A 23,711-nucleotide genomic window follows, 5' to 3' on the forward strand; every position below is an offset into this window, starting at 1 on the left:
ATTAAACGTATTATTTGTATATAACATAATACCATATACTATACTAATAGTCGAGAAAAAAAGCAATTTACGAATGTACAATTGCTTTTCGAATCTCTCCATCTTGTTTATTACGTGACTCATCTCATGAGGTGCACAAACAAAACACTACCACCAAGTCACATTATGAGAGAAATACAAAGAATAAGTATTTACACAAGTATATACCTAAGAATTTGTACCCGATGAGAAGGCATAATAGAGATTTTTGTGGATTACCAAAAAATATAATTATTAAAAGATGTGTAGATATTATGGGAAACCATGTTCTGGTGAAACCCGCAAGCAAGCATAAATCAACCAATGTGCTAGAATCTATGATAAGCTAAAATAAATTAACCCCAAAAAAACAGTATGACCCCATCATCTTTTTCCTTTTTGGTTAGGACGGGGACTTTGGGCGCTTGCTAAAGAGCAAGTGTAAAGAAATATTCATCATTATCAAAATCACAGTGGAGCCAGCCATCACATTCACACACAGACAGAATCAACCAAATCCTCGTTCAGCATCAAAACACCACAGTTCATACCATGAGCCGACCACACACAGAATCTCCCCACACCCCAAAAGAAAAAGATTTATATAAAAATGGATAAATTAATAAGCAGATAACTTAGTTTACTGTTCCCCATATTCCCATATTTTAAGCTCTTGTTCAAATCAGGATAAGGCTTGGCCTCACTCATTTATTCTCTCCTTTTTTCTTTTCCTTCGCTTAATTTATCCATATTTCTATTCAGATAGACTTTTCTCAGAAACAGAGTATATATTTATATGAGAAAAATGGAGAAAATATCGCCACCCCATGTGCTCTTCACCAGCTATTAATAGCCCGTCTCAGTCATTTCTCTTCTCTCTGTTTTCTTTTCAATCCAAATCCACTCTTTTTTCTATGCAAGCATCCAACTTTGAACCAGCCCACATGTCTATTACTTTAGACAGAAATGGCGGTGGCGGCAATATGATCCAACGGCCGAGGTTCATCCACGGGATGCCTTGTCTCTCGATTTACGACTCGTCGGAGAACAAGGGCTTTGCTCAACATCGTCGTTTGGAGCAGGACTTGGACTCTTGTAGCTCGTCTTCAGTTGGTCGGAACAGTGATTCGTCTGATGGGTCATCGGAGGGCGACGACTCTGGTGAGGCTGAGATTCAGAGCTCGTATAAAGGACCTTTAGACACCATGGACCAGCTTGAGGAGGTTTTGCCTGTCAAGTATGTTATTTGCCACCTTTTACTTTGCTGGGTTTTTATTTACTTTGGATTTTAATTGGTTGGTTTTGTAGTTTTATTGAATTAGCGAATTGGGTTTTCGTAATTTGGGTTGAAGTTTGATGCTTGATTGGTGTTTGGAGAATATTGCTGTTTCTTATTGAACAAAGACTTGAGCTTGAGTATTATTAGCATCTATTGTTTTGCTAATTATTCAATAATATACAGAAACCCCCAGAAATGAAAAATTGGAAACAAGAGAGAAAGAGAAGCAGTTATGTTTGAAGCTTAACTCACAAGTTGTTCATAAATTTGGATTTGTTTGTATGTTTTGTATGGTTTTCGTGAAGCTAGAGGAAGTGAGAAGAATATTAAATGTTTGAGCCTTGTTGTGGTGGATACTCTTGTTGTTTGCGTTTTGAAATTTGGAAAGGGAATTCAATCAAGGCACGTTGTTGTTTCTGTCTAATTTTCATTGGGTTTTTTGTTTGTGTTTCTTTGTTGTCACTTCAATGTTTTCTTGCTTTTTGTCTTTACTATCCTCCAATGATGAAAAATGTTCGAATTTAGTTTTTCTACCTTGTCTAGTCTTCTCAGCAACCAAACAGAGCATAATAGAAAAATTTTGAGGGAGTCCTAGTATGGATGCGCTATGTAACCTTAGATAGTATAGCTCTTTTACTCTTGTCTTCGTGTTTTTTTGATTTCTTGAAGTTTGTTGACATAGAAGCCTGAATTAATGTTCAATCTATCTGTATATTACATCCGTCTTTTGGGCGGAAGAGGAAAGATGAGTTCTTGACAGTCAGTCTGTACTAATAATTTGATTAGTTCAAGTTTTGAACTTCTCTAATTGGGGGCTTTAAACTAAAAAATGAGAGGGTTTCATTTTTCAAGAAAATGCTCAATGGTTAAAAGTATTTCTCAAAAAGCCTGAAAAGGAAGGCACTCCACACTCCTTCCATGCTTTGTGCAAGTTTTTGTTAATTGTTCTTTGGTTTGTGTCATGCACGAATGATAATTCGTCTGTGTGACAAATATTTAGCCATTATTGTAGTAGATCATTTCCACATGATTTAGATGAGTCTTTAAGATCATCATACAAACTACATTCTCGAGAAACATATTTACAAGTATGATTGGACAATACTATGCTATCTTGTCTTTTCACGCATATGATTTCTAATATACTTGTGATGTCCTCTGTCTCATTTCAGGAGAGGCATATCTATGTTTTATAGTGGCAAATCAAAGTCCTTCACAAGCCTGGAAGATGTCTCGTCTGTTTCTTCTGTTAAGGACCTTGCAAAGCCAAAAAATCGTTTCATGAAGAAGCGCAAGAATTTATTAGCCCATAGTAATGATAGGAATTGCAATAACCCTTTGAAGAATAATGGTGCAGTAAAGAGACCAACTGCTAACTCTAGTCGAGGTTCATTTCTTCTTGGGGAGAACTTGAGCAGCTCAATTTCACCACCTCCTACTTCCTGTCTTCCACCTCTGCATCCACCTCTACATCCAGACAGTAAAAGATCTCCTGATAATGGATCATCCCCACCTCCTCTTCGACGGAACTCTCCTTGGCGGTCGTTCTCTCTGTCTGATCTACAGTGTGTCGCCGCAGCAACGCCTAACATAACTGGCTTGGAAATTTGAAATGCCAAGAATCTACATTGACAGTTCAGGTTTACGTTTCGTTTTCACGATTCCGGAAGAATGTTGGTGGTGTTGAAGTTTCAGTCTCATGGGGTTTTCCCCTGTTCTTGCAGCATCTGCATACCATGTCTGGGCATCTTGAAGATCTAATCAGAGCTATAATGTTTCCAACATAGAGGCTTTAGTTATGTTGATGACTGCACTGCGTCATTTGTATCATACGAGTATCAAATTTATGTTTCTTGTTCCAAATTTGGGAATGTTCGACTTCTTTTACTAGACAGACACAAATATATTGACATAATTAAAAATGCACCGACTCATATAATTATATGAAAGCCATTAAAACTCCAAGTGCATCATTTAAACTACAGAATGATGTTAATTTTTGAAAAGCATTTGCAAGTATCATCTCTAGGTAAATTCATATTGAGGATATACATTCATTTACAAAAAATATGTCATTCTGTTATTTTCTTGATGCATGAACCCAATTTAGTTGATCAAGTAATGCTCATCACTACCAATTCATTGAGAGCAATGTAGTAAAGAAGTCAATACAAGTCTTTCTTCAGAACCACCAAAGATTTCAAATCAGTGTTTTAGGATTTTGGTCTTTAAACACGCATTCAAACTACAACTATTTCAATTTAAAAAGAAAGAAGAATCTTCTAACAGCTTAATTAATTCAGCTGCAGGAAGAAACAGAAAATGCATGAGAAAGACTGGTTGCAAAGTCATAGAATTAGTTGCATGCAGTGCCGTTTTACGGAAAAACAAAAAAGCTGCAGTTTTTAGCAGATAGCCAACTAAGAAACAAAGTGTTAAGGTACCCACAGACCTTCAGGCATTTGTAAAATCTTCACTGGGCCAAAATACAAAATTTCTCAGAACCGGGAAGAAATTTAATGACACCAGGCAAATATGTCATAAATTTTTTTGTAAGCACATGAACTTTTGTCTTGCCATATATGATTTCTTGCTTAAAAGTGATGTCTAAAACAACAAAAACCTCTAAAAACAGACAAGAAAATTGATAAGAACTGCATTATGACAGCAGTGCCTTTAAATCAACTCGGGACCAAACTCTGAACTCATATTTTGGTGCTGCTGTCAGGTGCTCTCTTGACCTTGGTCATACAAAACCTGGTTGCATAGAACCAGGCCTCATTCATTGTGAGAAAACCAGCCCAGCGCAAGAAAAAAGCTTCCAGGTTTGTTTCGGAACTTAACCCGCATTGATTTTTGTGATCAAAATCTTGTCTTTTTTCTTTCTTCTTCTTTTTCTTCAACTGATTTTGGAATCTGTATGTTGATGTTACCAAAAAGATAGCAGGATCTTAGCACATTTTGGTGGAGGAAGGAAGCACAAAATGGATTCTTATACCTCCTCTCAGTTTGTGTCACAAGAGGGTTTCAAACTGTTTCATTCCATTGACAGAGATTTGTACACCATCTTGGCAATTCACCTCTGCAGGGACCCACTGGAGTCCATGCAGGTCATGGCCCTCTGGCTCTGGTTGGAGAAAGTTGGGTTCAAGAATGCTGTGAAAAAGATCCTATCTTTACCTTTCATTTTGATCAACGAGCTTGCAGATGAGGCAGTGACATGCCTCGACATAATCAATGGCACCCATTTTTCTTTACCATTTGAGGCCAATGACATTCCTCTCCTCCAAAGCTTCATGGAAAAAGAAGTGTCCCTCCAATTTTTCCATGAAAATCAGCAAGCTGCAGCTCAAGGTGTCACCAAAGCTGCCAACATTGTGTGCCTCCCAGCATTTGATGACATTATGAAGCAAGCCATTGAAATAAATTTTTCCCAAAACTCAGCAGATCACAGCCAGGTGATTTTATCATCATCTTCTTCTTCATCTTCATCTTCATCTTCATCTTCAATTCAACAACAACAGCTACAAGCTTTGCCCCAAATTCTGGTGCCACCAAACGAGAGGACCATGTTTGTGACATTCTCAAAAGGGTACCCAGTACATGAGCATGAAGTGAAGCAATTTTTCACAGCAGCATTTGGGGATTGCGTTGAGTCTCTGCAGATGCAAGATGTGCAGCCTTTTGAACAATCTCTGTTTGCTCGTGTGGTTTTCCACTCTGCATCAACCATTGAAGCCATACTCAGCGGGGTGAGCAAGGCCAAATTTACAATCAACGGAAAGCATGTGTGGGTCAGAAGATTTGTGCCAAAACGCGCAAGGTCTTTGCTTCCACAAATGACGTGGCAACCAATTTTCCCTTTTGGGCCATAGTTGTTTAGAGGGGTAAATTTTGTATGGTGAACTTGTGCTAAAATAAATGAAAGTTTACCTGCTTGCCTCTTAAGCAGAAGTTGTGCCCATATGACGAGTTATGTTTTAAGATTTGTACATTCTTTATGCGTATTTTGAATGGAAGGTCACATTTGATCATTGGGATAACACAAAAAATGATCCCATTCAAGATTGTAACAAAGTAAATATCTTTTGATTACTTACAACTTTGGCATGGAGTGGATTTAGAAGTTGCTTTTATATATGAAAATTTTGCTACCATGTCATTGTATCAACAAATCATCTACCAAAAGGTTTGAACTTGAAATCATTAGAATTTTTTTTTTCTTTTTAACACACAAACTTGAAATCAATTCTTTGTAAATTGAGAATTATTGAGATAATGGTGGGCCAGAACATTGTGCTTTGGTGGCCCAACGTCTTATTTTGACAATTTGGACCATGGCCAATGGGTTTGGCTCCACAGTCTCTACTACAATTAATAGGACATGTCCGATAGTTTCCAAATGTTGAATGGCATATCTGTAAATTCAGTTTACATTTCGTCAAACCTCTCCCGACTCTCCCGACTCTCCCTCTCCACTCTAACTCCATCTCTCGGTCCAGAAGCAGAGAGCGACTATTCCAAAGCATCGTCCGTACAGTTTAAAGTTCTTAATTTATCAAAAAATGGACTGGGGTTCGAATGGTGAAGAACCCACTTCCTGGGAAGAGCTTTACAGTATTAATTTGATACCATCAGAGTTGTTTCTCAAGTTCCGGAAAGAAGTGCAAGGTTTAAGGGTCGGCCTCAATTTGGAGGTATATACATATATTATATTTTCTTCACGGTTTTTAACGGTTATATTATGTGCCCAGTTCAAATGGTTTGAAATTTTCGATAAGCCAATGCTTAATTCTCTGTTTGCTATGTTTATATGAGTATTTACTTTGATGGGTTACTCCATGCTGGCCACCAGATGTCCTGTTTTTGTGAAGACTGGTGTTTGAATAAAGTTTTATTTTTTATGATGTGTATGTTTTGAATTTGCAAACTTTAAACAACCCATGAGAATGATGCTATTCAACAGGGGAGCAGAACACAGGGTCAGTTGGAAGACATTTGTGGTGTAGGATAGTAAAACTGTGTAAACACATGCTACCTTTCTGGTGCCTTTTATACAATTCTGGTGTTTGATGCATGTATTGGGATATGCATCCCGGGTTAATCATATGTGTTTAAAGGAGGGTGCTTTACACATTTTGAAGTGTCATGATATGACAAAAGAAAAATCTTATATCTAGATAGTGTGATTGTGTCCTTTTGTTTCTTGTGGATTGGTTTTTCTGTCTACTTTGTAGGTTCCACTTTTATTTTCTTCTCTCTTGCTCGAGGTTTAAATACTGGATTTCTATGTGCTTCATACTGAGTAACTGCAACATACTTTATAAAATCTTAAAACTTTCATTTACCAATAAAAATGTCCTGCAGTTATTGTGTTTACATTTTTTTAAAATATAAGCTGCTATGCATAGAATCTTAGCTAGAACTATTAACTGATATTGAGTGCTTCTGAAAACTGATTCATTGAGATCATTATTTTGGTTCAGTTCTATAATGCTCCATGCAATGAGTTTCAAGGAAAGCTTGTCTTGAAGCCCTTAGCGCCTGAACGGATGTGGAAGTTCATCTATGAGCCTATCCATCAAGATGTTCGTATTCTTTCGAAAAAGATTCCTCTAACTGGATATTTGAATCTCCAGGTTTGATGCTTTCACTCTGATCCTTTATTCAACGCCCCACCCAACTTTCCTACAACACCAAAGCATATTATGAATCCTTTGCACCATCTAAAGCACACTTTGGCTTAGTATATACCAACCTTACTAGTATCATAATAATCACACTGCAAACTGTTGGAAAAAGCAGGTTGGAGTAGGCCATAATTTTCAAATGAATGCTACTGGATGGAAATGGAAACTTACTACATGTTTTGGTGGTGATGGTATATCTCGGATCCGGAATAAGACATCTCTTGGTGTGTGCCCTGGTGTGGATATGCGCTTTGGATGGAGGGCTGATTATGTACTTCCAGAAGTTACTGGGCAAGTTCCTTAGTCTTGTATGCATTTAAGAATGTAGAGATTTTGCGGCCTTACAATAGTCAAATTCAAAGTACTCACTACAAGAGAGAGTCAGGATATCAAATCAAAGTACTCACTACAAGAGAGAGTCAGGATATCAAATCAAAGTACTCGCTACATTAACGTAGTGAGCTTTCAATATATCAGTATTTCTATTTTCCTTTTCTGTGAAGGTTTTACTGTTTTTTATTAGTTAATATATAACTTCTTGCTTTTTAAACTACATGCAGTTTGGTTCTTCTTTCTGTTTTAACAATTTCTTTGATTGATTAATTATGGTTTATGGTTGAAACCTTGAATTAATTAGGGCTCTGGGCACTGGTGAACCATGGTTCAACATGAACTCGGGAAAGTTGCAAGCATCATTAGATAGAGTTGAGGCCATTCTAACCTATACTGATATCTACAATTTCTACAAGCCTAAAGACCAGGTATGACTTGTTGAGTTTAATCACTTAATAGATGATAGCTGAAATTTTTCTGTATGTAGGATATTTTCCCAACTTATTTCTTATAGTGAGTCATGCATCCGTAATATGTTGTATGAATCACTTATGAGAGGTTTATCAACTAAAACTCTTGATCCAATATCTGGATGAAAGCTATAACTTTCAAGTATTTTGGTCACTCAAACTTTTATTCTTCAACTCAAACATGAAAATTCACTTTTGAAAGTGTACTGATTTCCTAGCTTTTATTGTGATTCTGTTTGTTTTTATTTTACTGGTTGACACCCATGTACACCATGGACATCCTAGGCTGTGTAGAACATGCTAATCCGAATGAATTATCTTTGTTTTGCTATGCCTTTTTCTAATGAATTATTACTTGATTCCATGCGTGTTGAATTTGTGAACTTGCCTTTTTGTAGTTTAGATTTCAGAATCTCTAATGGTACATTTGCAATGTACAACAGACGGGTATGGATAAGATGGGTTTGGGATTAATCTGTTACAAAGTAGCTCCACAGTTTGATTTTACAGTGCATTTTTACTTTGCCAAATTTTTCTTCAGCAGTATCAGCAGAGACCTGAAACTGATGTCACAGATGTAACTAATTATTCAAGCGATTAGCCTTCCTCACTATGGAGGGACTTTTCATGCAATGGGCTTGTTAATGTTTTATCACGCAATGCCATCAATAGGGGAGAGGGGATCGTATGTCGATGGATCACGATGCTGCAGATTTACACAAGTACTTGTACATGCTGTTATTTCCTTGAGCTGAGTGTAGTTGCACACCAAATGACGGTTTATCTACTTTTGTTGTTTTGCATCATGTAAATGATATTTAAATTTCAATCTGGTATATGTTCACCTGGTCCTCTATCTTCTTCCTGGGTGCTACCAATGCCTTTACATAGTCCTAGACATGAATTGAAATTCTCATCTTAGCCCTCATAGATGCCACCAGTCATGTATTTGGAAAAAGAGTACTGTTGTAACCCTTCATCAAAGTATTCATTTCACCTTGAAATATTAGTGGCTGAGTTAATTGATATGATTTTTTTTTTTTTTAAAGGTTATTTTTTTTCTTTTTGGATTGAGAGAAGCTGGTGGGTGGGATTAGTATTTTTTTGGGTTCTGATTTGTTTTGATAGATCAATCAAACGGCTCAGGTGGATTAGTTTCTGTTCATTACTGTAGGCCTTAGAATTTGAAACCCTGAGGAGGGAATATAACGTAATTCGAGGACGACAATGGGTCATCATTCCAATCCAAACCTAGCCGTTGTAGACTCAACGGCCAAATGCCATTGCCACCTACTATAAAAATTCAAAATCTTCTTCACCACCTTCACCTCCACCTCCAAATCAAAACCCATTTGATTCTCTGAAGCAATTCAAACCTGAAGCCCAGAAATGGCTGCATCGAAATCCAATCTTAGGAGCTCTTGTTCCTTCCCAAATCTTCTCCTCTCATGTTTGAATTTCACTCTCTTCATACTCTCTGTCACTTCTCTAGTTCCTACTATCCTCCTCAGGATGCCCCCAACTTCAATGGGCATGGCATTCCTAATGATTTCTGGCATCTCAATTCTCTCCTCCTTTGTAGGCTTCTACTCTCAGCTCACCCACCTCTGCTTCATAACCCATGTTTCGCTTCTCCTCGCCTCGCTGATCGGACAATTGCTTGGCATATTGGCCTTGTTTACCAAAGAGCGTTCTACCATTTCAATGCTCAAGTCGCCCCGGGACCCAAAAGAGGCCAAGCTTTTGGTGAGGTTGGAATGTGGGGTTCTGATGGCAATGTTGATGATGCAGATGGTAGTACTGGTGTTGAGCTGTGTGGTGCAGAGCTGCTGGGTGAGAGAGTATGAGGGGTTGGAAGCTGAGAGAGAGGCCATGACGAAGAAGAGGAGCCGGCGAATTGCAAAAGTTCAAGAAGAATCCATTGAAAATGCTGCAAAGATAGCTGAGGTCAAGGCCAAGGATTTGGATGAGAAGATGAAGAACAAGTATGGACAGTGGGTGAAGACTGGTGAGTTTGAAGGCTAGGGGCAGTTTCTTAGTTGGAGTGTGTGTTGTTTGTGCTCTTTTCTTTTTTGGTGGGTTGTTCACTATGGTTGAGGCCATTGGGGGGCATGTGATGTAAAGCTTATGACTTGTGAGTGTTATTTTTATGTATTTTGAAGTGTTCAACATTTGTTTACAGAGGAAATTAAATACCTCCATCACTCAGAACTCCATGTGATTAAATTAGTCCTTGTTTTCCTTAGTTTTTTTTTTCGCCAATCAACTTCTCTCCTAAATGAGAGAAAAAAGATTTCTGCAATTTGCCATTTAAAGGAGAGAAAAAGGGTAATTGTGAAAAGAAAAACAGAAAGAAGCATTTTCAGTCCAGTAAAAATGACTCAGATTGAATCTTAAATCATGAAGGAGAACTCTTCGATTTGCGATTTTATGATTCAGATTGAAAGTCAAGTAAAAATTAGACAAGTATATTCATTTCCCATAAAGGAAAATGTTAAAAGAGAACTAGTTAACATTCTTACTTTGGAGCACAATTCATTTTCTTTTCTTTTGACGTTGAATTCAATCACCTACTAATACTAATCCATTTTTCTAGTTTTCGGGGGCTTCTAAATATGTATTGGCCAGATTTCAACTGGTTTTTTAGTAAATAAGAAAATTCTAACGAATCACTCTTTCATCGAATATAAGATCTTAAAGAGAATTTTCAAACACATACAATCATTCAAAAATCACACAAATATATAAAACCTCGTAGAATTATTAGATCCCCTCATTACACTTCACCCTATGCTCACGTTTATACCGCACTCTTCTACAACTTTTTCTTTAACTCTTCACAAGATTGATTTCATGTATATCCAAGAAAAAAAATTAGTAAAGAAAAGAGCTAGGTCTTCTCACTTCTATAAATAAAGATTTTATAACATCACCCCAACAAAAACAAAAGGTAAAAAGCAATGTTACAAAAGAAAAAGATAAAATAAAAGGCCAAACCGCGCAAATAAAGGAAAAATATAAACAAACCAACTACCCAGAGCAACTACTTTTAACATGATCGAACGGCTCAAAATGACACTGGACGATCGGAAGGACAGAGAGCCATTCTTCTATGATTTTTATTTTTTTAATTATAAAAGAAAAATCGTATAGCGGGTAGACCGCCTTGTTATAAATTTGGGCTTCTCTGACCGCGCCTTCCAAAGAAAGCCATCGCCGACCCCTTCACGCCCAAAAAAAATCCAAACACGCCATTAACATTACCAACGCCACCATAGCCTCCGAGCTCTGCAACCCAAAAAATATCAAACCAAAGAAGCTAACAAGAACCCAATTCAAACTCATATTCATCGCCGGTGAGAGCTAAAGCCCACGCCTTGCTTATAATTTCGGTTCAAGTTCATCGGCGAGCTTCGTCTTTTCATCAAAGAATTGGGTAAGCAATCTTTTCCTTGTTTAATTTGAAATTTCCTGGTAAATTTAGTGTTTTAAAGGCACAAAGCCACAATCTTTATTGATTTAGGTGCCAAGACTCTGGTGTTAACTCGACTGTGAAGAAATGGGTGCGATAGCTCGGCCGAGTTGATTCAGTAGACAAAGGTGACTGTTGGCTTTTTTCTTTGCCCTGCAGAAATTCTAGAAATGAATTTTCATTTATATTTTCTTACATTATGGATAATTGATTATTGGTGACGTATTGAGAGGTTAATATTAATCTTTTTCTTTATATTCCAAGAAAATATCCTGCATGTGCGGCTTACATCTGGCCATGTATGTCTAACAAAAGTTTCTAAATTTTAATTAAAATTGCGAAAAGTATAATAGGATAAGATTCGATCCATAAATTCAAGGCCCCACATTAAACCCAAAAATCTTTGGGCAAGATTTTGAATTACATTTTTGTTTTTCTGTATTTTAAGAAGAATTAGTATTAATAGGAAAAAGGGGAAATGAAAAAGAAAAAGAAAAAGAAGAAGAAGAAGAAGAAAAGAAAGAGTAGTAAGGAGGAGAGTTGGTGCTGCCCCTGGTTTTCTCCACAAACCTGTGTGTTTGCTGCATACCCACTTGTTGTCTTCACCAGATGGTCAAGACAGACCCACAAATAATTTGGATTTTGGATAGGAAGAAGAACTTTTGAGTTTGAGTCCCCCTTCAGTGCTGGAGGCTAGAATCCAGCCACTACCTTGCCACATCACCATCATGGGCCTCCAGATTTTGGGTCCCATCTGATGTGGTAAGAACTACATACCAGGAAATCACAAGAATTGTTTTTAACCAAAAATGTTAGCTACTTTTTAATAAATTTTTGTTCTTTTTCATGAATAAATCAATCAACTCAAGCCTACATGCTGTCATCTTGTCTTATCCACTATTCATAACCTCCCACTCTAGTAGTTATAAGTTATAACTGCTATTATATCCGCAGATGTTTGCTGAAATTATTTTGCTTTTGTTCTAATAGACAGCTATTTTTCCAGCAGGGGTCAGACAAGTGTTTCACATGCTGAGAATTATTTTCACCATCTTTGTGAAATAACATAGCTCAACAATTCTTTCTCTGTCAAAGTCAAGTCTGGAGGAAGAACTGCCCTGATGTTGACGATTTCAATTCACAAGCCTATGCTGTTGAGATATTCCCATGTCAGAATTAGAAGTCATCAAAAGTTTCACAAGATTGATCCCGTTCCATTCGTGTGAGTTACAATTTTATCTTTCTATTGATATTTGGTTTCCATTTGCATTCAATTTCTTCATTTGCGTTCAGTTGTATTCTTATTGACGTGTATGCTGGAAGTGTGTTTTTCCTCCTTTTACTCGGTTGCATTCTCAATTCTTGTTTGGAAATTCTTTAGTTTGAATTTGATCAAACCAATTAGGGTTCTTGTTCAAGAAACGGCCACCCCTTATATTTATTTGAAAATTAGTATCTTTGGAGTGTTACATATCTCCCTTTTTTTTTGTCTTTACCAAATGAACAGGAAAATGGAGGCAAAGTCCTCCCAAACGAGGAAGATGGAAGAACTGTCAGTAAAGCATCCAACACCATTTATTCCTAAGTTGGAACCATCAGGGGAGCCTGATCTACAATTTGACCGGCTGCAAACATCAGATCAAGATTTAGTTCAAGAGAAAAAGTTTGAATTTGGACGATTTATTGCACGAGAGGCCATCCTTGATGAAGAATTGTGGGTAAGTAAACTTTCTAGGTGATGACATCTTAACCATGAAGTTTTGAATGTGTATGCTATTTGTGTACCATGAATAATATCTTGTGGTTGCATGCTTTTGGATTTGTGGCAGACAGCAGCATGGTTACGTGCAGAAAGTCACTGGGAGGATCGGGCAAATGACCGGTGTGTACTTTTGCTCTTTTATAACTTTCAGATTTTCTTCTCTCTCTGTCTCTTTGGTCTTTGTTAATCAGACTACTCTAACTACATGAGGAACATAAGTTTACTGTCATAGGCAACCCCACTAGATGGTCTATATATAAAGCGTACATGCAGAGGAATTGCCGTTTTAAAAAAAAGCTGGCAAATCAAGCTCATAGATAAAACAAGGGAATAAGGAATAGTTCAGAACGTATAGCTCTGAATCAATCAAGATTTCTAGAGAATACCCCATGGCTGGAGAACCAATGGTGGGTCTCCCTCTGCATGTGTGCAGTCTTTAGTGGGCTCCGAGTCTCCAATAAGTGTATTTATCAGTCAAATGGAGGATTGGACACTGCTGATTCTTGCTACACTTGATTAACACAGATTTGCTGACAGCTACAAAAGGAAATTTACAGATCAGGTAGGAATGACTCGTTCACTTTGAGTTTGACATGTGTACATGGAGTATATGTCTCAAATAAAATTCTGAATTGTTTCCTTTTATTTTCTAGGAATTTAATGCTATAAAAAGAAGAAGTAAAGGGGAATATGGGCAGAAATGCTCATGCATTATCACGGTATGCCATATTTGCAATGAGAGCATTTCTGGTTCTATTAGTTTGAGCTTCTATTCTGAGAACCCTCTTTGCATTAGGATACACACTATATTTAGTTAAGGCTCCCAATCAATAAAAATATACAATTGATGGCTGAGTGTGTTTGCTCTCGAATTTGTCAGGTGAGGAAGGAATCAAAGAATGTGAAATGCACTGTTGTGAAAAGTGTAGTTGGAACACTTGATTTGAGCATCCGGTACTTGTTGGATGGAGAGACCTTTCCAGGGGTACAAGCATTTTGTTTAAAAACTAAATATCTACTGCATTTGTATCTACTAGTCTGGCCAATTTAATGGCTTAGCTAAGTTGGCGACAGAATTAATTTCTATTACAGGAGCGGGAAAAGGCTCCTCCCTTTTGCAGCATCAACAGAACGCAGTCAAATAGATATGGTTATATTTCAAACTTATGCGTCTCCAAAGCAGCACGTTGCCAGGGTATTGCAAGCAGTATGATGCATTTTGCTATTAGATTAGCATTGTTAGAGGGTAAGATTAAAATGAAGCATGAATTGTTCTCTGGAGTTATAGAAATGTCTGATATGGCGCAGTTGAATAAGGGCACATGAATTCCTCTTCTTATTCTATTGGTTTCCAATGTAACAGGTGCAAAACAGGTTTATGTGCACGTGCATAGAAAGAACGAACCAGCGCAGGAACTGTACCGAAAGATGGGCTTTGAGGTATTACTATCACGGTTGTGCATTTGAAGATTGTACTCACCTGGCTTTATTCTCAAGTTTTTAATTTAAACAAGGACTGATGCAGCTTTACATTCTTGTCAGATGGTTGAAAAGGCGAGCTCTCAATTAGAAGAAGAGCAAACTTATTTGCTTCGTTTCAAGACCTGAAAGCAGCTTATTCAACTCACATTCATTCATGATTCTTTTGTTCTTGGAATTAAACAACTACTGTAGAATGCTTGTGTCTACATGTGACATGAGTTAGGTCAAAATCCAAAAATCTCACTTACTGTACAAAGAGACGACCCTGCAAAGGTTTTTGGTATAGAATGCACTTGTCGCTCCTTGTTCAACAAAAATACGGTGAAATGAAAAAATATTATGCAGTCCAATTCTCACTTTCTTTAACTGATTAATGCTGATTGTAATTGTGAATGTTTTTTTTTTCTAATCTTTTTTGTCAAAGAGGCAACTTTACTGGTACATCACATGCAATCTATGTAAGGCTTATTATCACAAAGCGTCCCTGATGTTTGCGAAACTATCACATTGCATCCTTAAAGTTTTTTTGTATCACTCATGGTCCCTAACGTTAATATAAGTGCTCTCAAATAGTCCTTCTGTTAAAAAAAATGTTAAGTCTAGGGATATAATCGTCAAATCAATTCAAAATTATAATATATATATATATATATATATATAAGTTTCTCTCTCCCCTCTTTCTTTTTTGTTGCCTTTCCTTCTCTCTTCTCTCTCTCTCTTCCTTTCTTTTTTTCTTTTTTCTTCCTCTCCCCGAGTGCAGGCTTCTCTCTCCTCTTTCTTTTTTATTTCATTCCCTTCTCTCTTTCTTTCTTCTTCTTTTTTCTCTCTTTCTTTTCTTCTTCTTCTTACTCTCACCGAGTTCACTCTTCTCTCTCTCTCTCTCTCTCTCTCTCTCTCTCTGTCTTTCTTTTTTTCTTCTTTCTCTCTCTCTTTCTCTCTCGCTATTTGACCCAGCTCCAACCGAAGAATCTATGAAATGGGTTTTGGTCCACTTGGCCCTGGAGCTTGTAGGAATGTGATAATTTGAGATTGGAAGTGAGAGAATTTGGGAACAAGGAAAGATCATGAGAAGGGTTGAAGGGAGGCTGTGTGAAGAATTTTCACCTGCATATTATGGGCTCTGCACTGTTGGTGAAATGCTCAGTGCTGGCACTACCCATCTTGCAATCACGCCTCTTGATGTCTTGAAAGTTAATATGCAGGTTCGTTTTATTGATTAAGAGAAGGGAAGGAAATAAAAAAGAAAGAGGAGATAGATGACTGAACTCGGGGAGAGGAAGAAAGAAGAGAAAAAGAAAGAGAGACAAAGACAGAGAAGAGAGAAGGAAAGAAAACAGAAAAGAAAGAGGGGAGAGAGAAACTTATATATATATTTTATAATTTTGGATTGATTTGACGATTATATCCCTGAATTTAACAGTTTTTTTTAACAGAAGGACTATTTGAGAGCACCTATATTAACGTTAAGGACATCAGTGATAGAAAAAAACTTTAAGGATGCAATGTGATAGTTTCACAAACGTCAGGACGTTTTGTGATAATAAGCCATCTATGTAATAATACCCTTCCCTTTGGCAATCGCTACAAGGCAGGGTTTACTAACAAAATTAAGATGAAAAATCACCGTCCGATGGATGATGTGACAATGTTTGTTCGAAATCCAGTTAGAAGATCCCAAAGAGTAGCTCTTTCCAAAATTGATAACAATTATTTCCAAGATTTTCCAGCGGATTCCTAAGGCTTTTAAGCACAAGTCAACTAATCAAACATGTAGCTCTATGATTAATCTCTTACCAAAGAGACCTTGAATGGATGGGCTCCAAATGAGTGAACCAGCCAGAGGACAAGTAAAGGGACAGCTTGGGAAGTCGTCCGTGGTTGGTAAAACAAGGTACCACCTCATCTCCTAAGATGTTTCAGGAGCCACCAAACAAGCCCAATAGAGTGGAGTAGCTCCAAATGGAATCAGTTATTTGTGGCAAAGCAGGGTTTCTCGTCACCAAAGCCCTAGCAGCCTCTATGCTATCGTCACCAGAGACCGCCGTTTGACTCATGGAGGTTCTTGCTGCTAGTGCTTCTGGAGACATAAGTTCCACAAGCTTCAATGAGAACTGCCACTTACCTTATTTAACAGCAACATAACATTCAGCGCCGGTAGAGGGTCGCTTCTCTACTGAATTGCTAAAAAAACAGGCAACTAAATAATCTCTCCCTGCAATCAACAAACTTGGCAAGCCAGCTGTTCTAAAAATTTGGGATGAACTGCTTTCTTCTCAAAAACGTACGCAAAGTAAAATTATTCCCTCTTTATCTTTTGCCATTATTGGTTTGTAAACTTTGTATGCGTTGAGTAGGTGAATGAGGTAAGCAAATCAACAGGGTATGTCCCACAAAAACATAAGATGGCCAAACAAAGGAACCATGTAATCAGTGGCTCTGGCTTTCAATTCAACAATACAAGCAACACTCAAATTTGATGTGGTGTGCATCATTTGTTTTTCAAACTAATATTATCCTCTTGTCATCTACCACATCATTTGACAATTACAATTTAAAGGGGAAAACAAATAAAGTGATTATTGCCTGTAGTGAACTTATGAGCTCTCCCTTTTCGGAATATCGATGTTTCTAGTAGTGAAGTTTCATATTTGAATATAAAGATGCACGAAAAACACTACATTCACTTTACAGTAAGGAGATGAAAAGGTTATGTTTCTAGATGACAAGAATTTCATAAGTCAAATATGTTGAGCATGTAATAGAATGCCAAACTAAAGCACAAATAACAAGTGCCACAAATACATATCCTCTAGTTTTATTTAGAACCTGTTTTTTTCTATTTTGGGTCTGACAGTTTTATTTAGAACGTTGGTGCACAACTTAATGCAGAATCCGCCTTTCATCACTGATCCGTTTGTAACAAACACAGCCAAATACAAGCTCAAGCATCTTTTTTGCATAGGTCCATCGAATTACCAATGTTTTCAGGGCGAAAGATGCTTTGTCCAAATGTTGACCGGACCATTTGGATAAACAAGGGAAGCTGCAGCATGGCAAAGAGAGTCACCAGGCAAGTGGCCAGCGATGTGATTGTGATAGAAACCCAATAGAATCTGTTATTGAGAACAAGCTCAATAGTTGCACCAAAGGCTACCATCATGGAGGTTATAGCAAAAAAGAGAGAAGCCAAGCCTATTATCAATCTCCTTGGTAATGACTGAAGGAAATCTTCTTCCGCATAACGTGCAGTTAGTATTGATAAAAACATCAACAGGGAAGTTAAAGAAGCAAATAGAGCTATTGCATCTGAAACAACAAACACCATGAATGTGCTTGAGTTCTTCCGTAACAAATTTGGAGCTCCATTGTTGTCGTTACCTCCAGGTACTGTAAAAGCAGCAGCAAAAACAACTGTGGCAATGAGAGTTGCAACGAGCATGCAAGAATTTGAAGTATCCTTCAGCCATTTTTCTCCACGCTCAGCTAATTCTTTGCGTTCCTTGGTGAATAATTCCCTTGCAGTTTCACCTTTTTCATTCAGATTGTCCTTATAATAAGGGTGAACTAGTTTCTCCACCACCTAAATACCCAAAATAAGAGAATTAATAATGTCAAATATCTGTACGTGTACTAGCAATTGATAAGTTTTCTAGATAAATACCTTGAACCACTGCAACTCTCTCTGCATTTTTAGAGCTGGACAAGATACAGATGAGAGTTGGGGAAGAGGAGCCAACTTTGCTGCCAGATGCAAGATGGTTCCCCCGGATTCAGATTCAAGTAGTGTAGAAGCAATTAATTTACTTCGTGCAGTCTTACCACAGACAATACGGAAAAGATTTTCATGCTGAAATTCAATAGCAAAAGGGAGTAATAAATATCGGTCTTTGCTGAGGATAAACCACATTATATCAGGAAAAAATTCTACTAGTGTCCTTATAAATTCAACTATCCCGTTAGTGGCAGCTATCTTGAGGATATCTGACTTAATCTGCTCCTGTGAAAGTTGTAAGCAAATTTGTCTCAGTAGTTCAACTGCACAATGATGTCTGAGCTTTGCATCATGGAGTCACATGAAACCAGCTGGTGCTGCACGTTAAAAATGTAAGAGACATGAGTGGAAAGCATCAAGCAATAGCAAATACGGAAGGGTAAGATTCGAATCCAGACCTATTCGTTTAATAGCTCCAAAAAGCATTTGTCTTAACCAATGAACTGCAACAGAGAACGAAATCATTCAAGAAAGTGTCAATTGGTGCAATATAGCCAGTTTCACCTCTAATTGATCAAAACTAACTGTACAGGTGGTTTGATAGTTAGCCTCAATTGTGCACGAGAGGCTAAATACCAGGGAAACCTGAAGCAATAAGCACATTGACAAGGTTAGCAGCCAAAGGACCAGTTGAGGGAAGACCAGGTTTCTCATGTTTAGTTACCAACAACAAGTACCACACCAGCTCCTTATTCTCAGAAGCAAAAGTGGCATCTAGGAGTAGCACAGTTCTTCCCGCGCTATCTAAACATTGTGTCAACTTGGGGTTTTTCCCCAACAATGCCTTAGCAGACCTCAGGCTTCCACCTATAGCAGCATAGTGGAGGGCTGTGTAGCCTATGCCATCAAGCATTTCAAGCACATCTGCAGGCACACGTTTCACTAGTTTCTCCACAAACTCTGAGTGCCCTTCACAAGCAGCAACATGCAGTGCAGTCATTGATGAATTTGAGATCCTAGCTCTCTCAGAATTAGGATGTGTGTCCAGAAACTTTCTAGCCTCTTCCCAATTGCCTCTGGATGCGGCACGGTACAGTGGTAGGTAGTCATCCAAGTTCACTTCCACTATATTTGCATCGATCATTTATATAGTTCACTTAAAATTGAAACCCCCAAAAAAATAATGTCATCTATGAAGCATATATGAATTATCAATCATGTGATACAAGAAAAATTAAAACATGGGTAATCAGCTGCTTACATTTCTGACCAGGATTGCTATGCTGTATTGGGATAGGTTCTGTTGAAGAAGATGGGTTTCCGCCACTTGTTGTATAATGATTGGTGCGTGCTTTACTGTGAGTAATGATGGTTGGTTGCAAGGAGCCACCACTTGGCTCCATATCCAGTGTGATTTCACCGGTTGGGAGGGCCATTGATGATTAAGTATATATGTCTGTTTGCTAAAATAATTAGCAAAAATCAAGAACACAATTCTTGATCTTGTGCTATTTGAAGAAAGGAGGATGCAATTATAAAAATAAAAAAAATTTAAAAAAAGTAGGATGCTTCCTTCGTGTCTTCTTCCCGTAAAGAAAATGGACGACTGGTAAGGTCAACATGTTGTCTTTTTGCTTTTTGACAGACGACTCTCTCTCTCCATTCAGACCCAAAAAAACACTCTTTCTCCTTGTAAAAGACGAGAGTCTCCTGTCACTTTCATTTATTTATTTTATTTTGGAAGTTCCCCTGAAAGTGCAAGGAAGAAAGAAGTCTACCTGCAGGTAGAAGAAAACAACCAACTGCATTCACATTTCGAAAGGTATGTTTATAGATGACATGAACTTCTAACTCAAATATGTCCCCACAGTGACTCAAAAGGTATGCTTAATAGATAGATGCCAAATGCAAAAGGCCAAATTTATATTACGAAGGTCCTGTAGTTTATTTACAGCATAGGTGCATGCTATAAGTGTTTATCTATATTCCAAAAACTCCAGACAATCTAATGCAGATTCTGCCTTCATCACTGATCAGTATTCGGTATACATAAAAAAGAGCCAAAAAGAAACACAATTGCAAACACCTTCTTACAATTGCAAACACCTTCTTTCCATAGGTTCGTTGAATTACCAAATGTTTTGAGGTCTAAAGATGCTCCGTCCAAATGTTGATCGGACCATTTGGATAAACAAGGGAAGCTGCAGCAAGGCGAAAAGAGTCACCGGGAAAGAGGCCAGCAAGGTGATCGGGATATAAACCCAATTGAATTTCTTGCTGAGCACAATTGTAAAAGTTGCACCAAAGGCTACCATCATGGTGGCTATAGCAATGAAGAGAGAAGCTAAACCTATTATCAACTTCTTTGGTAATGACTCGAGGAAATCTTCTTCGGCATAACGTGCAGTTAGAATTGATAAAAACATCAAGAGGGAAGTTAAAGAAGCAAATAGAGATATTGCATCTGAAACAGCAAACACCATGAACACGATTGTGTTCTTATCTAAGAAATTTGGATCTCCATCGTTGTTGTTACCTCCAGGTGCTGTAAAAGCAGCAGCAAACACAACTGTGGCAACGAGAGCTGCAACGAGCATGCAAGAATTTGAAGTATCCTTTAGCCATTTCTCTCCACTCTCAGCTAATTGTTTATGTTCCTTGGTGAATAATTCCCTTGCAGTTTCGAGACTTTTGTTTGGATACTCCTTATAATAAGGGTGAACTAGGTTCTCCACCACCTAAACATACAAAATAAAAAAAAAATTAACAACGTCAAATATGTGTGTTTGTAATACCAACTGACAAACTTTCTGGATAAACACCTTGAACCACTGCAACTCTCTCTGCATTTGTAGAGCTGCACCAGATATAGATGATAGTTGGGAAAGGGGAGGCAACTTTGCTGCCAGATGCAAGATGGTCTCCCTCGGTTCTAGTACTGCAAAAGCCATTAATTTATTTCGTGCAGTCTTATCACACACCATACGGAAAAGATTTTCATGACGATGTTCAATAGCATAAGTGAGTACTAAAAATCTGTTGTTGCGGAAGCGAACCCAAATTAAATCAGGAAAAAAATTTAGGAGTGTCCTTAAAATTTCAGTTGTCCCATTAACGGTGGCCGTGTTGAGGATTTCTAATTTCAAAAGATAGTCCAAACGCTCAGAAATATTCTTCTTTGAAATTTGTTTGCAAATTTGTTGTACTAGTTCAACTGCACAATGATGTCTAAGTTTTGCATCTTGGAGTTGCCTGAAACGAGCTGATGCTGCAAGTTAAAAATGTAAGAGATGTGAGTGGAGAACTTCTAGCAGTATTAAATTTGGTAGGGTAAGGTTCCAATCCAGACCTATTGGTTTAATAGCTCCACAAAGCAGTCTTCTTAACCCATGAAGAACTGCAACAGAGAACCAAATCATTCAATTGTCAATTACTGAAAATTGATAGCTGACTATTCCTTTTGGAGAAACACAACCAGTTTCACCTCTAATCGATCAAAAAATCTATGAAGGTGATTTGGAAAATCCATTTTCTTTAGCATTCAGTTTTAAAAATAGACAAGGTTTGATGCTTTTTATTCAATAGACAGTACAACTACAGCCTAGAAAGTAGTTCACAAAAATTATCTTATTGCAAGCAGGAACCCTTAACGCTACAGAGCTCATAACATAGACCTTAAATTCACATGCGATAATACTTGAGCCATATTGATACAGAATTTGCAAACCCCGACCTTTATTCTGTGCTGATGTTGGCATTCTCAGTTGGTCTTGGACGCTTTCATGTCCCCCAACATAGGCCCTCACTGAACGCGGTGGGCCATAGTTCACTTCAACAGGTAGAACTGCAACCAAAATGGAAAATGATAGGCAACTTTTTAAAAATTAGTAGGAAAAACATAACGGCACAGATAAAGTATTGGGGAAATGTAAAATTCAATAAAATAAGAGAGAAGTTATAACATTGGTAAATGCAGGTTTCCCAAAAGCCAAGCCTGCTGCCACTAAGGAAGTTTGACTGGTTCCTTGCCAAAATAAATAAAGGAGTGCAATTATTATCTTGATGATCAATAGCAGTTGCCAAGTGAGGGTGTTTCTCAAGTAGATACAGTGAAATTTCTGTTGCAGAAACATTTAAAGCAAATCAGTGAAATAATAATAACGGGGTAAGCGAAAAAAGACCAATGTGATCCACATTGTGTGCACAAGAGAGGCCTTTACCATGGAGACCTGAGGCAATAAGCACATTGATAAGGTAAGCAGCCCTTGGACCAGTGAAGGGTTGACCAGGTTTCTCATCTGTAGTTACCAACAACAAGTACCACACCACCTCTTTACTCTCGGAACCCAAACTGGCAGCCAGGAGGAGAGGTGTTCTTCCTTCACTATCGACAACTTGCGTTAAATTGGAATTCGCCGCCAACAATGCCTTAGCAGACCTCAGGCTTCCACCTATGGCAGCATAGTGGAGGGCTGTATAGCCAAGGTCATCCAGTTCTGCCAGTTCACCTGCGGGCATAAGTGCCACTATATTCTCCACAAATTCTGAGTGCCCTTCACAAGCAGCAACATGAAGTGCAGTCATTTTTAAATTTGAGATCCTAGCTTTGACAGCATCAGGATCTCTGTCCAAAAAACTCTTAGCCTCTTTCCAATTGCCTTTGAGTGCAGCACGGTACAGTTCTTGGTAGTAATTCAAGTTCACTTCCACAATAAATAAAAATTTGCATTAACCATTTATAGAGTTCACTTAAAAACAATAATATCTATGAAGTATGATTTGATTAACATTTGATAAAAAGAAAAATCAATCAAAAGCAAAATAAAAAACAAAACCTAAACATGGGTTATGAGCTACTTACATTGTTCAATATCTTCAGTTGCAGAAGATGATGGGTTTCCACCAGTTGTGATTAGTGCCATTGATTATGAGTGTATGTCTTTTCTGCTCCAATAATCACATATATATTTATGACTCGTCTGAACTCTCAACTGAATTAATATTGAGGAAACCAGATGCCTTGCTTCTTCTTGTTGTTGAGAAAAATGGTTTCAGAATGTGATGATGACAGAAGATGTCGAAGGCTATGGATGCTTTTTTTTTTTTGGTCGAAGCTTTTTTTACTTTTACCTTTACTTTTACTTTTACCTTTACTTTTACTTTTACTATTAGTTCCTAGTGCTAGTACCTCGCACAGCTCATTGATATGAGAAATTATAGACTACTACCGTAGTATAGGTGACGTGGTTCTACAAACAATAGTTTTCTGACACCTCACTAATATTGACACGCGTCGTCACGCTGTAGACCGTTTGGGTTATCGCTCTTCATCCTTGAGGTTTTGATAGAAATCAGATGTCATTAAATTTCTTCAGTACTTGTATGAATTTTTATTCTTTGAACTCTGCAAATTCCTGAAGGGAAATTGTTTTTGTGTAGTTTTTAAGGGAAATTGTTGGTCTATTGTTCTTAATAATCAAGAACAATATGAAA

The 23,711-nt window shown here is 37.7% G+C and overlaps 7 protein-coding genes across 19 annotated transcripts; 5 read left to right on the plus strand and 2 right to left on the minus strand.

Annotated features, from left to right (window-relative positions):
- The first annotated feature begins 717 nt into the window (after positions 1-717).
- On the plus strand, positions 718-3,256 carry LOC110749135 (protein OXIDATIVE STRESS 3 LIKE 1). Its single transcript, XM_021949156.2, has 2 exons — positions 718-1,255; positions 2,470-3,256. The coding sequence occupies exons 1-2, from the start codon at positions 846-848 to the stop codon at positions 2,906-2,908; spliced, it is 849 nt and encodes a 282-aa protein (XP_021804848.1). The 5' UTR covers positions 718-845; the 3' UTR covers positions 2,909-3,256.
- Positions 3,257-3,449: 193 nt separating this feature from the next.
- Positions 3,450-5,289, plus strand: LOC110749133 (uncharacterized). Of its 2 annotated transcripts, none has more exons than XM_088244100.1 (2): positions 3,450-4,122; positions 4,245-5,289. In XM_088244100.1, exon 2 carries the CDS (start codon positions 4,282-4,284, stop codon positions 5,170-5,172), a length of 891 nt encoding a protein of 296 aa, XP_088100226.1. In that variant the 5' UTR covers positions 3,450-4,122; positions 4,245-4,281; the 3' UTR covers positions 5,173-5,289. The 2 variants fall into 2 exon arrangements, with proteins under 2 accessions (XP_088100226.1, XP_021804845.2); XM_021949153.2 differs by having other exon boundaries at positions 3,451-4,122; positions 4,238-5,289.
- A 408-nt stretch (positions 5,290-5,697) lies between these two features.
- ORG4 (OBP3-responsive protein 4 (ORG4)) lies at positions 5,698-8,650 on the plus strand. Of its 4 annotated transcripts, none has more exons than XM_021949157.2 (5): positions 5,698-5,994; positions 6,784-6,936; positions 7,103-7,278; positions 7,625-7,748; positions 8,332-8,650. In XM_021949157.2, exons 1-5 carry the CDS (start codon positions 5,863-5,865, stop codon positions 8,389-8,391), a joined length of 645 nt encoding a protein of 214 aa, XP_021804849.1. In that variant the 5' UTR covers positions 5,698-5,862; the 3' UTR covers positions 8,392-8,650. The 4 variants fall into 4 exon arrangements, with proteins under 4 accessions (XP_021804849.1, XP_088100234.1, XP_088100235.1 ...); XM_088244108.1 differs by having other exon boundaries at positions 8,194-8,333; XM_088244109.1 differs by lacking the exon at positions 8,332-8,650 and adding an exon at positions 8,189-8,307.
- A 236-nt stretch (positions 8,651-8,886) lies between these two features.
- LOC110749138 (Putative membrane lipoprotein) lies at positions 8,887-10,001 on the plus strand. Its single transcript, XM_021949159.2, has one exon. The coding sequence runs from the start codon at positions 9,180-9,182 to the stop codon at positions 9,813-9,815; it is 636 nt and encodes a 211-aa protein (XP_021804851.1). The 5' UTR covers positions 8,887-9,179; the 3' UTR covers positions 9,816-10,001.
- A 950-nt stretch (positions 10,002-10,951) lies between these two features.
- LOC110749134 (Acyl-CoA N-acyltransferases (NAT) superfamily protein) lies at positions 10,952-14,872 on the plus strand. 6 transcript variants are annotated; one of them, XM_088244107.1, is made up of 11 exons: positions 10,952-11,226; positions 11,314-11,390; positions 12,272-12,484; positions 12,770-12,980; positions 13,092-13,144; positions 13,550-13,586; positions 13,678-13,743; positions 13,905-14,009; positions 14,117-14,270; positions 14,388-14,464; positions 14,550-14,872. In XM_088244107.1, the coding sequence occupies exons 3-11, from the start codon at positions 12,384-12,386 to the stop codon at positions 14,592-14,594; spliced, it is 849 nt and encodes a 282-aa protein (XP_088100233.1). In that variant the 5' UTR covers positions 10,952-11,226; positions 11,314-11,390; positions 12,272-12,383; the 3' UTR covers positions 14,595-14,872. The 6 variants fall into 6 exon arrangements, with proteins under 6 accessions (XP_088100233.1, XP_088100230.1, XP_021804847.1 ...); XM_088244104.1 differs by having other exon boundaries at positions 10,953-11,226; positions 12,253-12,484; positions 14,567-14,872; XM_021949155.2 differs by having other exon boundaries at positions 10,953-11,226; positions 12,269-12,484; positions 14,567-14,872.
- A 2,295-nt stretch (positions 14,873-17,167) lies between these two features.
- LOC148293387 (uncharacterized) lies at positions 17,168-19,654 on the minus strand. 2 transcript variants are annotated; one of them, XM_088244102.1, is made up of 4 exons: positions 19,480-19,654; positions 18,677-19,343; positions 18,168-18,595; positions 17,168-18,086 (listed from the first exon to the last, which is right to left on the minus strand). In XM_088244102.1, exons 1-2 carry the CDS (start codon positions 19,652-19,654, stop codon positions 18,847-18,849), a joined length of 672 nt encoding a protein of 223 aa, XP_088100228.1. In that variant the 3' UTR covers positions 17,168-18,086; positions 18,168-18,595; positions 18,677-18,846. The 2 variants fall into 2 exon arrangements, with proteins under 2 accessions (XP_088100228.1, XP_088100227.1); XM_088244101.1 differs by lacking the exon at positions 19,480-19,654 and having other exon boundaries at positions 18,677-18,851.
- Positions 19,655-19,857: 203 nt separating this feature from the next.
- On the minus strand, positions 19,858-23,292 carry LOC110749210 (uncharacterized). 3 transcript variants are annotated; one of them, XM_021949269.2, is made up of 8 exons: positions 23,080-23,292; positions 22,439-22,921; positions 22,181-22,336; positions 21,952-22,062; positions 21,568-21,615; positions 21,041-21,486; positions 20,755-20,956; positions 19,858-19,996 (listed from the first exon to the last, which is right to left on the minus strand). In XM_021949269.2, the coding sequence occupies exons 1-8, from the start codon at positions 23,138-23,140 to the stop codon at positions 19,938-19,940; spliced, it is 1,566 nt and encodes a 521-aa protein (XP_021804961.1). In that variant the 5' UTR covers positions 23,141-23,292; the 3' UTR covers positions 19,858-19,937. The 3 variants fall into 3 exon arrangements, with proteins under 3 accessions (XP_021804961.1, XP_021804958.1, XP_088100225.1); XM_021949266.2 differs by having other exon boundaries at positions 19,865-19,996; positions 20,352-20,956; XM_088244099.1 differs by lacking the exon at positions 19,858-19,996 and having other exon boundaries at positions 20,118-20,956.
- Positions 23,293-23,711: the final 419 nt, after the last annotated feature.

The sequence above is a fragment of the Prunus avium genome, chromosome 7 (assembly GCF_965620075.1).
Source record: "Prunus avium chromosome 7, drPruAviu1.hap1.1, whole genome shotgun sequence".
NCBI lineage: Eukaryota > Viridiplantae > Streptophyta > Magnoliopsida > Rosales > Rosaceae > Prunus > Prunus avium.

Coding starts and splice junctions, on each gene's coding strand:
- LOC110749135 (XM_021949156.2), top strand. CDS start 846: ATGTGCTCTTCACCAGCTATTAATAGCCCGTCTCAGTCATTTCTCTTC. Junction 1,256..2,469: donor GAGGAGGTTTTGCCTGTCAA/GTATGTTATTTG, acceptor GTCTCATTTCAG/GAGAGGCATATCTATGTTTT.
- LOC110749133 (XM_088244100.1), top strand. CDS start 4,282: ATGGATTCTTATACCTCCTCTCAGTTTGTGTCACAAGAGGGTTTCAAA.
- ORG4 (XM_021949157.2), top strand. CDS start 5,863: ATGGACTGGGGTTCGAATGGTGAAGAACCCACTTCCTGGGAAGAGCTT. Junction 7,279..7,624: donor GTACTTCCAGAAGTTACTGG/GCAAGTTCCTTA, acceptor TGAATTAATTAG/GGCTCTGGGCACTGGTGAAC. Junction 7,749..8,331: donor TCTACAAGCCTAAAGACCAG/GTATGACTTGTT, acceptor ATTTTTCTTCAG/CAGTATCAGCAGAGACCTGA.
- LOC110749138 (XM_021949159.2), top strand. CDS start 9,180: ATGGCTGCATCGAAATCCAATCTTAGGAGCTCTTGTTCCTTCCCAAAT.
- LOC110749134 (XM_088244104.1), top strand. CDS start 12,384: ATGTTGACGATTTCAATTCACAAGCCTATGCTGTTGAGATATTCCCAT. Junction 13,744..13,904: donor AATGCTCATGCATTATCACG/GTATGCCATATT, acceptor CGAATTTGTCAG/GTGAGGAAGGAATCAAAGAA. Junction 14,465..14,566: donor ACCGAAAGATGGGCTTTGAG/GTATTACTATCA, acceptor CATTCTTGTCAG/ATGGTTGAAAAGGCGAGCTC.
- LOC148293387 (XM_088244101.1), bottom strand. CDS start 18,413: ATGTGGTTTATCCTCAGCAAAGACCGATATTTATTACTCCCTTTTGCT. Junction 18,087..18,167: donor GAGAGTTGCAGTGGTTCAAG/GTATTTATCTAG, acceptor TTGGGTATTTAG/GTGGTGGAGAAACTAGTTCA.
- LOC110749210 (XM_021949266.2), bottom strand. CDS start 23,140: ATGGCACTAATCACAACTGGTGGAAACCCATCATCTTCTGCAACTGAA. Junction 22,922..23,079: donor AACTGAAGATATTGAACAAT/GTAAGTAGCTCA, acceptor TTATTGTGGAAG/TGAACTTGAATTACTACCAA. Junction 20,957..21,040: donor GAGAGTTGCAGTGGTTCAAG/GTGTTTATCCAG, acceptor TTGTATGTTTAG/GTGGTGGAGAACCTAGTTCA.